Source organism: Nothobranchius furzeri, chromosome 14 (assembly GCF_043380555.1).
Source record: "Nothobranchius furzeri strain GRZ-AD chromosome 14, NfurGRZ-RIMD1, whole genome shotgun sequence".
NCBI lineage: Eukaryota > Metazoa > Chordata > Actinopteri > Cyprinodontiformes > Nothobranchiidae > Nothobranchius > Nothobranchius furzeri.
The window spans coordinates 38632782-38647841 of record NC_091754.1 but is presented as its reverse complement, the minus strand read 5'-3'; the positions used below and the strand labels follow the sequence as shown (position 1 = coordinate 38647841).

The window sequence follows — 15060 nt, the reverse complement described above, 5'->3', positions numbered from 1 at the left end:
AGAAACGGCTGGCAGTTAACAAGTTAAGGACTCTTTTAAAAGTGACTTCACCCTTGCCTGTCTCTCAGCAGTTTTGAATTTCATCTGTTTGAACTTGGTCTTAATGACCCTGTGCTGTGCATGGTGGTTTACCATCCACCCGGGTACAACAAGAAATTTCTTGCAGAGTTTGCTGGGCTTTTGGCACATGGACATGCAAGTTAGAGTTATTAACCCTTCAACTGCTGCTTGTTTCTCTACTGTCTTTGATGATGTTCCTACACCTCTTAGTTCTACCTTATTGGATGTGAATGCACTAAGCTCCTGGCTCCATGCTACCTGCAGCAGTGTCTTGGATTCTGTCGCTCCACTGAAGCCTAGGCTTTCCAGGACATGATCAGAGCCATAACTGAATGACTAATACAAGTTTATTAAGGCGGAAATGTCGACTAGCAGAAAGGATGTGGAAGAAGGATAGGTTACTGAGCTCTTTTCAGGTGTTAAGAAACTGTCTTTGTGACTATCAGGAGGCTGTGAGAGATGCTAGGAGGGTGCATTTCACAAACACTCTCACAGGCCACGGATGCTTTTTAATGTAATTGATAATCTCAATATTTACCAACCAGTGGGTATTGAGCCCCCTGTGATGTCATGCAAAGCATTTTTGAGGTTTTTTGTGGACAAAATGGTCAATATCAGAGCTCAGATTCTGTCAGTCCCCTGTGAGACTTTTTCTGGTGCCTGTTCAGCTACTTTTAGTCAGTTTGAGCTGCTTACGTTGGACTGCTTTTGGGATTTTGTTAACTCTTTAAAACCTGTTGGTTCTCCCTTGGATTTGATGACCCCTAGGCTTTTAAAATAAGTTTTCTCATCAGTTGGTCCTTGGGTTCTTGCTATTATTAATCAGAGCATTGTCTCTGGAGTAGTGTCAGAGAACTGGAAACATGCGGTTGTTCAGCCTTTACTGAAGAAGCCTGGACTCGACTCATCTGCCTTGTCCAGTTATTGACCCATCTCCAGACTTCCTTTTATTTCTAAAGTACTGGAGAGGGTAATTCACTCACAGTTGACTGAGTATTTGATGGGAAATTACATTTTGAATAAATTCCTGACTGGTTTTAAGCCAGTCCACAGTACCGAATCGGCAATGCTCCGGGTTTTTAATGACATTTTATTGGCCACTGATTCTGGAGACTTTAATATTTGTATTGTTGGACCTGTCGGCTGCATTCGATACTGTGGATCATTCTCTCGTGATTTCTAGGATGGAACACTTTGTGGGTGTTCGCAGGGTCGTGCTGGACTGGTTTGTGTCATACCAGGCTGACAGAACCTTCAGTGTCTCATTAAGGACTTTTACTTCCTCTAATGCTTCTGTTGTGGGGTTCCCCAGGGTTCTGTGTTGGGTCCATTGTTGTTTTCTTTGTATCTGCTACCTCTTGGTTTGATTTTTAAGAAACACGGGTGTCATTTTCGCTGCTATGCAGATGATACCTAGGTATACGTGCCTTTTAGAGGGGCGACAATAATGCTTTGCTGTCTCTTTTAGATTGTCTTGTTGAGGTTAAGCAATGGATGTTCTCTAACTTCCTTCTTTTTAATGATAAAAGACAGATGTTGTAGTTTTTGGTCCGAGTGCTTCCAATAGGGTGGGTGTGGTTGATTTTGGTCTGCTCGCCCCATTCTTGAAACTGAGTGTGACTTCCCTGGGTGTTGTACTGGATGAGGATCTTGTCTTGGACAGGCAGATCAGTGCTGTGACTTAATTTAGATTATATCAATTAAGAAGGATCACCAAGTTAGATAAGTTGCTGTCTAAAAAGGATTTTGAAATGGCAATTCATGCATTTATTACATTAAGGCTTGATTACTGTAATAACTTGTACTTTGGTGTTTCACAATCCCACTTCTCGCATCTTCAGTTGGTGCAGAATGCTGCTGCATGGCTGCTTACTGGGATGAAAAAGATGGAGCACGTTGCTCCTGTCTTGGTCTCAATGCACAAAAATTAACAATCAATGATGAACAAGAGTCTGCTTCTAGACCTGCAGAAAGAGAAAAACAAACAAAATAAAGGGACACACAACAATACAACAAGAGCAAGCCATCACTGCATCAACCTAATGAGGGGAAAACAAATCAACATTGTTTTACTCTTAATAACATATAAGATCATGTTTCATCAGTTTCTTCATTATCTCAGTTGATATGACCTTAAATCACCATTTATAATCAGTTGTCCTGTATCATCATTAGTATATATATATATATATATATATATATATATATATATATATATATATATATATATATATATATATATATATATACATATATATATATATACATATTTATATAAAAAATGTATATGTTATATAAATGTGTGTTATTATAGTGTTGTTCCCTGACGTACCCAAATTATCTAGTTATATCGTCAATCAAACATTAAAGGTTCAATAATGTTGATAATCAATATTTGTATGGAATATTACATTTTATTGAATACTTTTTATATTATGCTGACAATTTATTTAAAGTAAACACTTAAAAACTTTACAACCGGTTAAAATGAAAGAAAACTTGATTTTATTGAGTTAATGTGCATCTATTTCCATAATTTGAAAAATTACCTAAAAGCTTTGAAGTAATGAGGCTTTTATTAGTTTGGGATGTGGCCTTCAGAGACGTATGTTCTGACAGCAGTTCTTTGCCTCACCTTCAGGTCGGCTCTCCATCGTTGTTGAAGCCCCAGGTGTTAATTTACAGTCTCAGAAGTGTATTGCTGTCAACAGAATGAAGCCTGAACTAGAACACGGATGTGTTAGAACATATAACATATGGTTAAAGCATCTCATTTGTGCTAACAGTGTTTAAATTAAGCGTGAATGGCTTTGTGTGATGAGGAATGTTTTTTGTTTTTCTTCAGTCTTTTCCAGGTGTCCAGTCTCCGCTGTGTGCCCGTCAGGCCTCAACTCCAGGAACAGGTACCACCAACACTGCTTCTGCTGCTGGCTCCACAGTTAGCACCATTTAGTTTAGACGCAACTGTAGTGGTAGCAACAGTAGTTTTAATTTAGCTAACAAGTATTTTCAGGGTTGTTTTGTGACAAATACATTTTTGCAAATGAAATGGATACTTACATTTATATACCTGTAAATACTAAATTATTAGGAATATTGAACAACATTTTCGTCGATGAATAAAATACGACAACAAAAATATGTGAGAACAGAAAAAAGAACCAATCAGAAGCCAGAGCTTACTGCTATTGAACAAGCTACCGGTAACCACAGACATCATATACTGATGCCTATGCTGGTAACAGTGGAACAATTTATGTTAAAAACGAGAAAATGTCCACGTCTGGTAGGAAAAGAAGTTTATATGACCATCTGAAAAGTATTTGCTTAGTGGGTACACTGCAGGGTAGGTCATTTCTGTGGATACGCCTTAATAAAACGTGAATGGTTGGTGATATTAACGTCCTGTTTGTGGCACATTAGTATATGTGAGAGGTCAAACTTTTCAAGATGGGCGGTGACCATGGTGGCCATTTTGAAGTCGGCCATCTTGGATCCCACTTTGTTTTCCCAATAGGAAGAGGGTCATGTGACACATCAAACTTGTTGGTAATTTCACAAGAAAAACAAAAGTGTGCTTGGTTTTAACGTAACTTTATTCTTTCATGAGTTATTCACAATTTTCTGACCACTTATAAAATGGGTTTAATGTGCTGACCGTTGTGTTGGATTGTCAATGCACCTAGGGCTGTCGTGGTTGAGGAATTCCGCCTGCGGGGAGTCAGGTCAGCTCAATATTGCGGTATCTGATATTTTTGCAGCACTTTTTTTAAGTCTTATTTAGAGTAGAAGGAGTCACCGCTCGTCTAGGTAAGGTGCTGGATCAAAATTCCGGATTGGATTCCGGAACTGCGCTGCTCTGGGTGGCTGCATGTTGGAGTAGCTCTGTTTACTATACAATTCAATTCAAATCCAAAAATACTTTATTAATCCCAGACGGATATTGATTGCTGTAGTAGCTCAGAATAATAATAATAATAATTAAGTCGTCAAAGAGTTATTGTATATTACAATGGCTGTTGGCAGGAAGGATCTCCAGTAGCGGTCAGTGTTGCAGCAAAACTGAAGAAGCCTCTGACTGAAGACACTCTTCCGTTGTCAGACAGTCTTGTGAAGAGAACGCTCAGGGTTGTCCATCATTTTCTTGATTCTCTGGAGAATCCTTCTTTGCATTATCTCCTCCAGTGGTTCCACAGTCGTCCCCAGAACAGAACCAGCCTTTTTTATTAGGCTGTTGAGCTTTTTCAGGTCCCTGCTTCTCATGCTGCTACCCCAACAGACGATGGCTGAAGAGATTACACTTTCAACAACAGACTTGTAGAAGATCTGCAGCATCTTGCTACAGACATTGAAGGACCCAGTGTTTCCCTTAGGAATTTTTCCAGCTGTGGTGGTGTTGGCGGGGGGGGGGTTAACGACACGTCTCACCTTTATGTTAATATTGTTTTATTTGATGCACTCCACTTTGAACTGCACCAATCCAGCAACTGCTGCATTGTAATAACTAGTATTAAAGGTGAATACACCAGTATTTGCACAATAATAATTTCTGTTTTAAACTCTCAGTGACACACTTTGCAGGGTGGATTTGGCATTTAATTTTTCTTGGCGTCTGGAAAAACATCTTCTTTTGCCCCCTTTATTTGACTTTCTGCCCCCTTTATTTTGGTCCAAGATCATTACTGGGCTGGCCTTATTAAAAACGTTCTACACCCCTGCTTAGTAGACTTAATGGAGTATTTTTAAGCCAGTATAAAAATGACTGAAACACAAATTTACATATTTGGCATTATTGACCAATATTTTTGATTTGATTTATTTGTTAAGAACATCAAGATGCATTACAGTGAACATTATAATAAGCTGGGCGGACACTTTGCGACTTTTTCACTCGTAACACAGCTTCAGCTCAAACTGTACGACTTCAGCGCAGGGCAGATCTCACGAGTCATGTGCTCACTGTACGTCTGGTAGCAACACGTCGGACCTAAAATATGCTAAAAATAGCAGTTTTTACACAACACGTCAGACTTTTTTGTCTTGTTTTGCCTGTTTTCCTTCGGGAGTGCTGCAGGAGGACTCACAGGGATTTATGGGGGTTGGATGAGGAAACGAAATAAAGAAAGTAAATCTGTGTTTTGTGATCAGTTTAATTTGACATGAACACGACAAACACGCTTTCTTGACAATCTTTGTGAGTAAAAAAAAACGTGTAGAAATAAAAACGAACAACGTGTGTTATTGGGGAAATAGCGGGCGAGCGGAGTTGATGCATGACTGCGAATACGCCGTGAGCGGTTCTGATACTTTTTGGGTCGCAGCTGCTCGCTGCGCCGCTTCAACCCTCATGAGGAACGAGATAAATATCAAACACTCCAGAAGTCCGTGCGAGCCATAGACTGTGCGAGCTCACGATTGCTGATCGGTAGCTGGTCACGTGGTGTTAATCGCCTCTCGTAACCCCCAGTACACTACACGACGCTCGGCGCAAAACTCGCCCCGATCTTGTGGATTCTCGCACGAGTGGAAAATCTGCTCAAAAAAGTGAAAAAGTCGCACAGTGCACGCCCGGCTTACTGTGTGCGTGTGTGCGTTGATGCCTGGGCCGAGCTGGCGGAGCTCCCGGCTGCAGTTTTGCGTGTAGGGAGGGGCGGGCGCTCTATCTGACTGGCCAATCACAGAGCTTGAAGACAGTCAGTTACCCAATGAGAATTTCATTCAGCACGATTACAGATATTTCCGAGTTTTACACTCGTTTCTTGCTCGTATTCGTCAAAAATGCTTTATCTGTACGCTCATAGCTGTAACCACCCTGCCGAGCCTCCTCCTCCTTGCTACCTGCCGGCTGTGATCACAAGCAACAACAGAGTAGTTCCTGCTGCTTCTTTGGGAAACGGCGCAAAAAAAAAAAAAAAACATCAATAAAACTTGGGATGTTGTAGGCGTGGCGGTGGGATTTCAGCCGTGGCGGCCCGCCACGGCTACGCCTATGTAAGGGAAACCCTGGAAGGACCTAAGGATCCTCAAGAAGTGCAGTCTGCTGCGTCCCTTCTTGTAAACGGCTTGGCTGTTCTTTCTCCAGTCCAGTCTGTTGTCCAGGTGAACTCCAAGGTATTTGTATTCCTCAACCACCTCCACTTCTTCTCCCATGATGGAAACAGTGTTTGACTCCACCCTGTTTCTTCTGAAGTCTGAAATCATCTTTGTTTTTTTCACTTTTAAGGTCAGATAATTGTTTCCACACTAGGGGTTGTATGAACTAGTCGACTAGTCGACTTCACTGCTCTGTAGTGACTTTTTATGCCTGTCATCGACTGTCACGTGATAATGACCGACAAGATGCAGTCCTCGGAAAAGACAGCAGGTGACGAGCCCATGCGCGTCGGGAGGCGGAGGCGACACGTTGTGCCAGAGCGTCGGTACTGACACCTGCCATAAAACGAACATTTAACCAAATTGTGACCTTTACCCTCTTGCAATTTAACCTTCCCCTCACCCCCATCCTAATCTTAACCAGCTTGTTTATGCAAAGCTCTGATCGTTGATGCGCTCCAGACATCTGCGTCCTGAGCATGGCCACAGTAACATTATCAAATCAGGTGTCGCCACCTCAAAAACAAATTTAACACACGATCGTTCATGTCGGCTCATTTCCTTTTATGTTTTCTGTCATTTATTTGTGCCTGATGCGTTTCGCTGCTGTGGAGCGGGGCGCATCACCTGTTTTGTCCTCCGGTGATGCACCTCACTAATGCGGCCGGCGAGCAGCGCGCACTCCGCTGTTTTTGCGGTCGGTAGATCTTTTAGAACTGCAGTTCAAAGGCAACTCATAAGGTGAATATATATGAATCCATGTAGCAGTTTCTCTTTAGGACTGAGAGGACATGCAGGAAGATAATAAACAGAGACAGGACAGAAAAATAGTCAAATAAAAACAAATTTGTTTTTGTACCTGGTGGTTGCAACAAACGGACACCATTGAAGGTAATCAGAAGTGAGGAACAGAAAATGAAATGGTTATTTTAATGTTTAGAGCAGCAGGAACTCTGAGAGGCTGCAGGCGCGTCAGTGAGTTTGCGGCCGTTGCACAGGGGGAGGGGGGAGAGGGCTGAAGCAAGATGCAGAAACTACCGTTGTTAACAGAGACGTGTTTAACTTTGAAAATGTGGGCACAATTTTAATTGTCAAAAACTCCAGCGGACCAATCCCCCCCCCCCCCCCCCCCCCCCCGCGCGCACACCGCTTCAGGTGTATGACATCATCAATGACTAGTCAAAGTCGACTCGATTTTCATTACTTGACCGTCGACTTTAAAAAAATAAAGTCATGCAACCCCTATTCCACACCATGCCACAAAGCGCTTCACCAGCTCTCTGTACTCAGCTGCCTGTCCATCTCTGATACACCAGACAACTGCAGTCATCTGAGTATTTCTGTAGATGACAGGTCTCTGATTTGTACTGGAAGTCTGAGGTGTACAGGGTGAAAAGGAATGGTGGGAGTACAGTCCCCTGTGGTGCTCCAATGTTACTGATCGCCTGGTTTGATGTGCAGTTCTTCAGCCTCACAAACTGTGGTCTGTTTTTCAGGTAGTCTTTAATCCAGGCGATAGTTGAGGCCCCCACCTGTGTCCTCTGGAGTTTCTGGCAAAGTACATCAGGCTGAATTGTGTTAAATGCACTGGAGAAATCAAAGAACATGACCCTCACAGTGCTGCCTGCTTTGTCCAGATGACAGTGGATTGGTTGAAGCAGCAGGATGATGGCATCTTCAACTCCAACTCCATGGCGATAAGCAAACTGTAGCGGGTCCAGATATGTCCTAGTTTGCTTATTCAGGTGGACCAACAAGAGTCTCTCCTGGACCTTCATGATGTGGGATGTCAGGGCAACCGGTCTGTAGTCATCATTAACTGATGGGCGAGTTTTCTTTGGAACTGGAACAAGGCAGGATGTCTTCCACAGGACTGGAACCTTCTCCTGGGCCAGGCTGAGGTTAAAGAGGTGCTGCAGAATCCCACAGAGCTGCTCTGCACAGGCATTCAGTACTCTGGGGCTGACACCATCTGGACCAGCAGCCTTGTTCCTGTTCAGTCTCTCCAGCTGCCTCTTCACCTGACTTCTAGAGACAGATAGGTGGGAGGGGAGGTAAATGGGGCAGCAGCATCTCCTGACTTGGTTGAAGACAGATTTATAGAACCAGAAGAGTCCATGACTGCGTTAGAGGACAAAAGAGCTGGCGTGTGACAGGAAAATGTTGGATCAGAGGAGGATTGGATTGAAGAACTTGTTCAGTTCATTGGCTGTATCCAGGCTGTCATCTGTGCAATCCTTCCTCTGCTTGAATCCTGTGATCTTTTTCATCCCTGACCAGACATCTCTGATATTGTTCCTCTGTAGTTTGTTCTCCAGCTTCTTCCTGTATGCCTCCTTGCTGTCTCTGATTTTGATCTTCAGTTGCTTCTGTATACTCCTCAATAATTCCCTGTCTCCCTCCTTGAAGGCTCTTTTTTTCTCATTTAGCAGATTCTTCAGTTCATTGGTGATCCAGGGTTTGTTATTAGCGAAGCATCTCACTGTTCTGGTGGGTATGATGTAGTCCACACAGAAGTTTATATAGTCAGTGACACATCCAGTCATGGCATTGATGTCCTCTTCATATTCTTGGCCGAGAGTCATCCAATCTGTGGTCTCAAAACAACCCTGCAGGGCTTCTTCAGCGTCCTGTGACCATTTTCTCACAGTTCTTCTTGTCACAGGTTGCCTCTGAACAAGTGGTTTGTATTCTTAGCAGAGAAAAACAAGATTGTGATCTGATTGTCCCAGAGGAGGTCTTGTTTTGGACATGTATGCATTCTTTACATTTGCATAACACAAATCCAATGTCTTGTTTTCTCTGGTGGAGCAGCTGACAAACTGTTGAAATGTTGGAAGTTTAGCAGAGAGCGAGGCATGATTAAAAGGTGGAATTTAAACAGTTGTCAAGACAACACTGGTGAACTCTCTTGGCAAATAATATGGGCGACAACTTACTGACAAGAATTCAACATCTGGGCTGCAGAGATGACATTTCACCGAAACATGACCTGGATGGCACCATCTGTTGTTGACTAGCACTGCCACTCCACCTCCTTTTCTTTTCCCTCTCCTCTTCAGATCTCTGTCTGCTCGTACAGTCAGGAATCCTGGCAGAGTGACGCTGGAATTGGGGATATGGTCCTGCAGCCACGTCTCAGTGAAACACATTACACTGCAATGCCGATACTCTGGCTGAGTCCTTGAAAGGGCTTGGAGTTCATCCATCTTGCTGGCCAGTTATCCCACATTGCCCATTATGATCGATGGAGGAGATGGTTTGAATTTCCTCTTTCTCCGTCTCCATTTTGCTCCCACTCTGCACCTATGCTTCTTGCGTTTTAGCTCATTTGGGATTTGTGGCTTCATTTGAGGTATTATTTCAGTCTTTCAGTCAGCTGCTCCCGATTGTAAACCAGACTGTTGCCATGGTTACACATCATAACAAATGCTCAATAACTGAAAAAAGTGAAAAAATAGCAGTAAAAATCCTCTAATCTTCACAGCACCAGAAACAGAAAAGTAAAATATCCAAAAAATACCGTTTGTCTTGAGAAACTAGAATCCAGTCCAATCCAATTGTATTTATAAAGCACATTCACAAGGCATTACAACCAAACAAGGCACTGGAGAAAAAATGTCCAGAAATAATACACATAAAAGAGCAACCAGAGACTCTGAGTCATTACAGTATAATCCCTGATATGAGCCAACACTGTTGGACTCCAGCCATGTTTGCCCTTATAACTAATAACTCCACCGTGCATGACCCATGTTACCTTCAGTAGATGCAATTACATCATCATACATTTAGTTTAATATGATAGTTGATTTTTCTCTGGACAAGAAATAAAAGATATGGCCACCTCTAGATGAAATCTAAATAATTTTACATGAATTATAAATATTTAATTAAAAAGTGCCAGAGGGACATTTGATGCACCTCTAGCTCTCGTGTGTGTGTGTGTGTGTGTGTGTGTGTGTGTGTGTGTGTGTGTGTGTGTGTGTGTGTGTGTGTGTGTGTGTGTGTGTGTGTGTGTGTGTGTGTGTGTGTGTGTGTGTGTGTGTGTGTGTGTGTGTGTGTGTGTGAAAACATTTTTATGCATTATATCTACTGATTTATGTTTAATTTCTCAAGACAGCTTGAAGTGAGTTAACTTGTAAATAATTTACTGGAGGAAAAATATTGAGATATATATCGTTACCAGAATTCAGCTAATAGATATCGAGATATAAGTTTTGGTCCATATCGCCCAGCCCTACCTCATCATCATCAGAATTGTTGTCTTGATATGTTGGGTCCAGCAAGCAGGACCTTGCCAATGTTTTTTGTAGCACAGCTGGTCTGTACTTCTCCTGGAGAACACCGCACATCTTCTGCTTAATGCCCGAGGTCATTGTGTTGTCTTCGTCTGATGGTTTTAAAAGTTCTTCAGTGAGGAGTTTCAGGACAGGTTTAATGGATGAGACTGTGACATAGTTTTCGCCAGACAGCAGATCTGCAATTTCAGCCACTGGCTTTAACCCTGCGTACACCGACTCTAAAACTGCAACGTCCTACCAGCTGGGGATGAGATACTGATGCTGTCTATCATCCAGAACCCTTTTTATAGCTGGGATTTGCTCCAAGACTCAGTCCACCATCTTCTGTTAAAGCCCCATCTTGTTGGACAGTCCTGGTTAGATGGCATAATGGCACATGATTATTTAAACTGAAATTACACCTGCTTATTATTTTTAAATTAAAAACCAATATATACAATTATTTTTAGTTTCAGTTTATTTCTTTCTAAACAAAACATGTTTTTTGAGCATCACAAAAAGCCAGCTACTGCTGTTAAAGGCTGCATATTTTTTATTAGTTTCGGGCAATATAAAAAAATCATATTCATACTCAGTGTTCATATTTTTTAGCAGACTTATTGGCCTATCTGTGTTATTAAGTGGAATTTCAGTGGGTTACAATTAGATCATAAATATGACTTCTGAAAGTAAGTTTACCAATATGAGTGAGTGCTGCAGGGTTTAGAGCTCCGCTTGTGCTTTCGCCAGATCCCTCCTCTTCACCCAGCTGCGGAAGAACACACCCACTAAGGTGTGGCACAGACCCATTGCTCAGGATGTGCGATCTTCAAGCTTGTCATTGTGTTTGTCACTGCCAGGTGTAAATTATGTCCGAAGCAGTTCAGCCACGTCCAGCTCAATTTTCTCACTGCTGCGGCGATGTTTGCCCTGTTATCTGTCGCTATGCACGCCAGCTTCTTCTCATCCAGGGACCACTCATCAACTGCGCTGCGTAAAGCATCTGCGATGTTGTCAGATGTGTGATTCTGGGGCATAAACGTTGTTTCGAGGCAGCGTGGTTTAAGAGTCCAGTCTTTGGTCAGGTAATGTACAGTTAGACTCATGTAAGGAGTCATATTCACACTTGACCACATGTCAGTGGTGGCAGAGAAAACGCCCACACTTTTGAGCTCACTCTGAACTGATGCTCTAACTGTCTTTTACATTTTCGGCACAGCAGTTTTTGAGAAGTAGGTTTTCCCTGGCAACTCGTTTTGCTTGTCAAATTTCTGGAGAAGCGACTTGAATGCAGGTTTCTCCACAGTGGAAAGGGGAACCATCTCCTCCCCAGATACTGTGTAACAGCGCCTGTCAGGCGTTTGTGTCTGTCGCTGTCTCTGCTGTACTTGCCGACTCTAGCAAAGGCTTCGCCCAATCCAAGCCGCCCCGCAGGTCTGTGTGGGGGGAGGAGGAGACGGCGGCAGCCGAGCTTTAATAGCTGGATGGCAGCTAGCTAGGTGAGCCTTTAAGTAAGTTGTACTTCCTCGTTTTACTTTAACCGTTTTTGCTGCAGATTTTACAGATTGCCTCATTTAAATTGTCTGGCTCCCCCTTTTCATTTGGCTGAAAGCCAAAGTGCTCCTGAATGGGTGAAGTAACGTTTCGTTTTGATACCAGAGCAGCCATCCTTCTCAGCGTACGTCGTGGAGTTGAATCAAGTGCGGTAATGGTGGTGGCCTGTCATGCAGCGCGGTGGTTTCTTAATGGACACAGTCAGTTAAAAGTTTCCTATATAAGGAACCCAGCAAGTTGCATCGAGTCAGCGTTCGGTGCTCTAGTGGTGTTTTTGTGAGGGAAAAGAACATTCATGTAGCCCACATTGGTAAAGTAGAGCAGGGAAATTCTAATAAATATACCTGAAAACAGTTCTTACCTTTAGTTTACCTCCTCGCAGGATTAGAATAACACAATTTAATGGTATGAAGTCATTTCCTGTCACGTTTACAAGTATTACTGCACATTGTAGAGATTTGTTTACTTTATCAATACTGAGAGGCACAATTTCAAACCATCAATGCTCATTCATGTATATTTCCCATTACATTTTGTTATTAAAACAGTTATAATTATAGTTTTATTGATCCAAAGTGTGAAATGTGATATTTTTATATTCCTATAGAGTTTCGGGTAGGTGTAGTTAACATTTTGGTTACAGACACAGAAAATGTTTGCGTCAGAAGAAAAATAAATTTATTTTAATCGCCTAAATAAGACTAAAATTAAAACAAATTGAATACCAAATTGTGACTAAAATTAATAAGAATTTTAGTCAAAAGACTAAAACTAAAATTTCTTGTCAAAATGAACATTAAACAGTAGAAATGTGTTAGGATGTGTTATTGATTTACAGACTTCATGCTCCTCAGTCAGCATTAACTGTCCTGACACCTGTGCTGTGTGTAGGTGTGCAGCAGGTGTGTCTGTCTCCAGCTCAGGTGGATCCTTTCTACAGCCAGGGGGAGTCTCTGTGTTCTGAAGACCAGCTGGACCAGACCTGGGTCACCGTGTTTGGGTAACGTGTGCTCCACAGCATCTCTTATCCCCGCATCACACTGTGATTTTTGGCCATTGCACAGGATTGTTCACGTCTCACTGTGAGAACTCCAGAGGTGGCACGCTGTACGGTGCGAGATTTCAGTGAATCAGACCGCACCGCGTCCTGAGTGCACGTTCCAAAGCATATGTCACTAAGCAGACCGCTAACCAAAATAAAAACACTCAGTTCATGACCCAACTCATCTTCCTCAAAGAGGAAGCTCTTATTTTAAAACCCTCTCGGCTGCGGGTCTCCTCTTCCCGGCTTCATCTTTCTCCATAAGACGTTGACCATTTTTTGTCACGGTTCTGCTCAGGACAAGGGGTTTGGCAAAGACGGCCAAAAGTTGCAATGTGAACCTGGCTTTAGAGGTAATGTGTCAGTGTATGAGGTAGATTAATGTGTGTGTGTGTGTGTGTGTGTGTGTGTGTGTGTGTGTGTGTGTGTGTGTGTGTGTCTGTGTGTGTCTGTGTGTCTGTGTGTTAGGTTTCCTCCAGCTGCAGCCTCCTACATACTGATGCAGTTTGCTCAGTATGGAAACATCCTCAAACACAAGGTAAGTAATTCACACTCTCACACACACACACACACACACACACACACACACATTGTTTTAAATGTCATCTTCTCACTCATGATTGTCATGTTTGTGAGAAGTGTCCTTACCCAAGACATGCAGAATCAAACACTGCTGTGTGGAGCACGGACGTCACGGTGAGTTCCATTGACCTCGTAAAATATACAACTGCACATAACATGGACTTTAGATGCACCCTTACAAGTTAATCTTATAAAACAAACATGTTTCTATCACATCTACTATTGTTGTTGTATGGGGAGCCTAAGTCTCCTCCCTCTCCGGTCAGCTCATGGGTCCCCGGAAGAACGAAAAATAAATGCAAGTCAACGAAGCTAAAAACGCTATTTTCTAATCCACTTTGCCTTAGACCCTGGATCGCACATATGTTGTACTTCAATTTAAATAAAAAGTAACTATGGGTGTTGCGACCACGCCTGTCATGTACTTTGAGATTTATCAGCTTGTAAAAGTCTGTCATTTCCACCGGACGACCACACTGTCTCAGCACGAATATCAAACTGTCTCTCTGACATATCAAAATGGATGAAATCCCACCATCTCCAACTCAACCTCTCTAAAACTGAACTACTTGTCATCCCAGCAAAACCATCCATACAGCACAATATCTCAATCCAAAATGACTTCCTATCTCTGGCGCCTTTAAAGGCAGTTTGAAATCTGGGTGTTGTGATTGATGAACACCTGACCTTTAAAGATCATGTTGCCTCTGTTGCTCGTTCATGCCGCTTTGCGCTGTATAACATACGAAAGATCAGACCATACCTAACACAACATGCCACCCAACTCCTGGTGCAATCTACTGTCATCTCCCGCTTCATTCAGCCAAAAAGAGCACACGCCACCCCTCTGTTCATTGAGCTCCACTGGCTACCGCTAGCAGCACGCATCAAATTCAAATTGCTAACACTAGCATACAAAGTCCGAGATGGTACGGCTCCCATCTACCTGAATCCTCTTGCAAAGGCTTACGTCTCAGCCCGGCCGCTCCGGTCATCACATGCTCGTCGGCTAGCAGTGCCTACACCACGCTCAGGACAATCCAGACTCTTCTCATGCATCGTTCCACAAATGTGGAATGACCTTCCAAGCACTACCAGAACAGGGGCTTCCTTTTCAATTTTCAAGAAACTACTGAAGACCCTGCTCTTCAGAGAGCATCTTCTAAACTAGCACCCCCCCCCCACCACCACCACCACCCACCGTCCACTCCTTTGTTCCCTACTCTCCATGATTGATGTCAAGTTGTTGTTGTTATTGTTGTTGTTGTTAGGCTCAAGGGCAACATGCCGATTATCACTTGTAAGTCGCTTTGGACAAAAGCGTCTGCTAAATACATAAACATAATTATCATGACTACACACCAGAAATCGGCTCGTCGCATACGTGACGTTACCTCATAAGCTCCTCCCCCCATAGCATAGCTGCTACTTACCACATGACCAGAT

The 15060-nt window shown here is 42.8% G+C and overlaps 1 protein-coding gene across 2 annotated transcripts in view; it reads left to right on the top strand.

Annotated features, from left to right (window-relative positions):
• The window catches only part of nup35 (nucleoporin 35), a 41330-nt gene that overhangs the window by 12333 nt on the left and 13937 nt on the right, over window positions 1-15060 (top strand). For both annotated transcript variants that reach the window (XM_054746544.1, XM_015975250.3), the window contains exons 4-6: window positions 2906-2963; window positions 12882-12990; window positions 13501-13570. In XM_054746544.1, the coding sequence (XP_054602519.1) occupies window positions 2906-2963; window positions 12882-12990; window positions 13501-13570 (237 nt within the window). The remainder of the gene's footprint in view (window positions 1-2905; window positions 2964-12881; window positions 12991-13500; window positions 13571-15060) is intronic.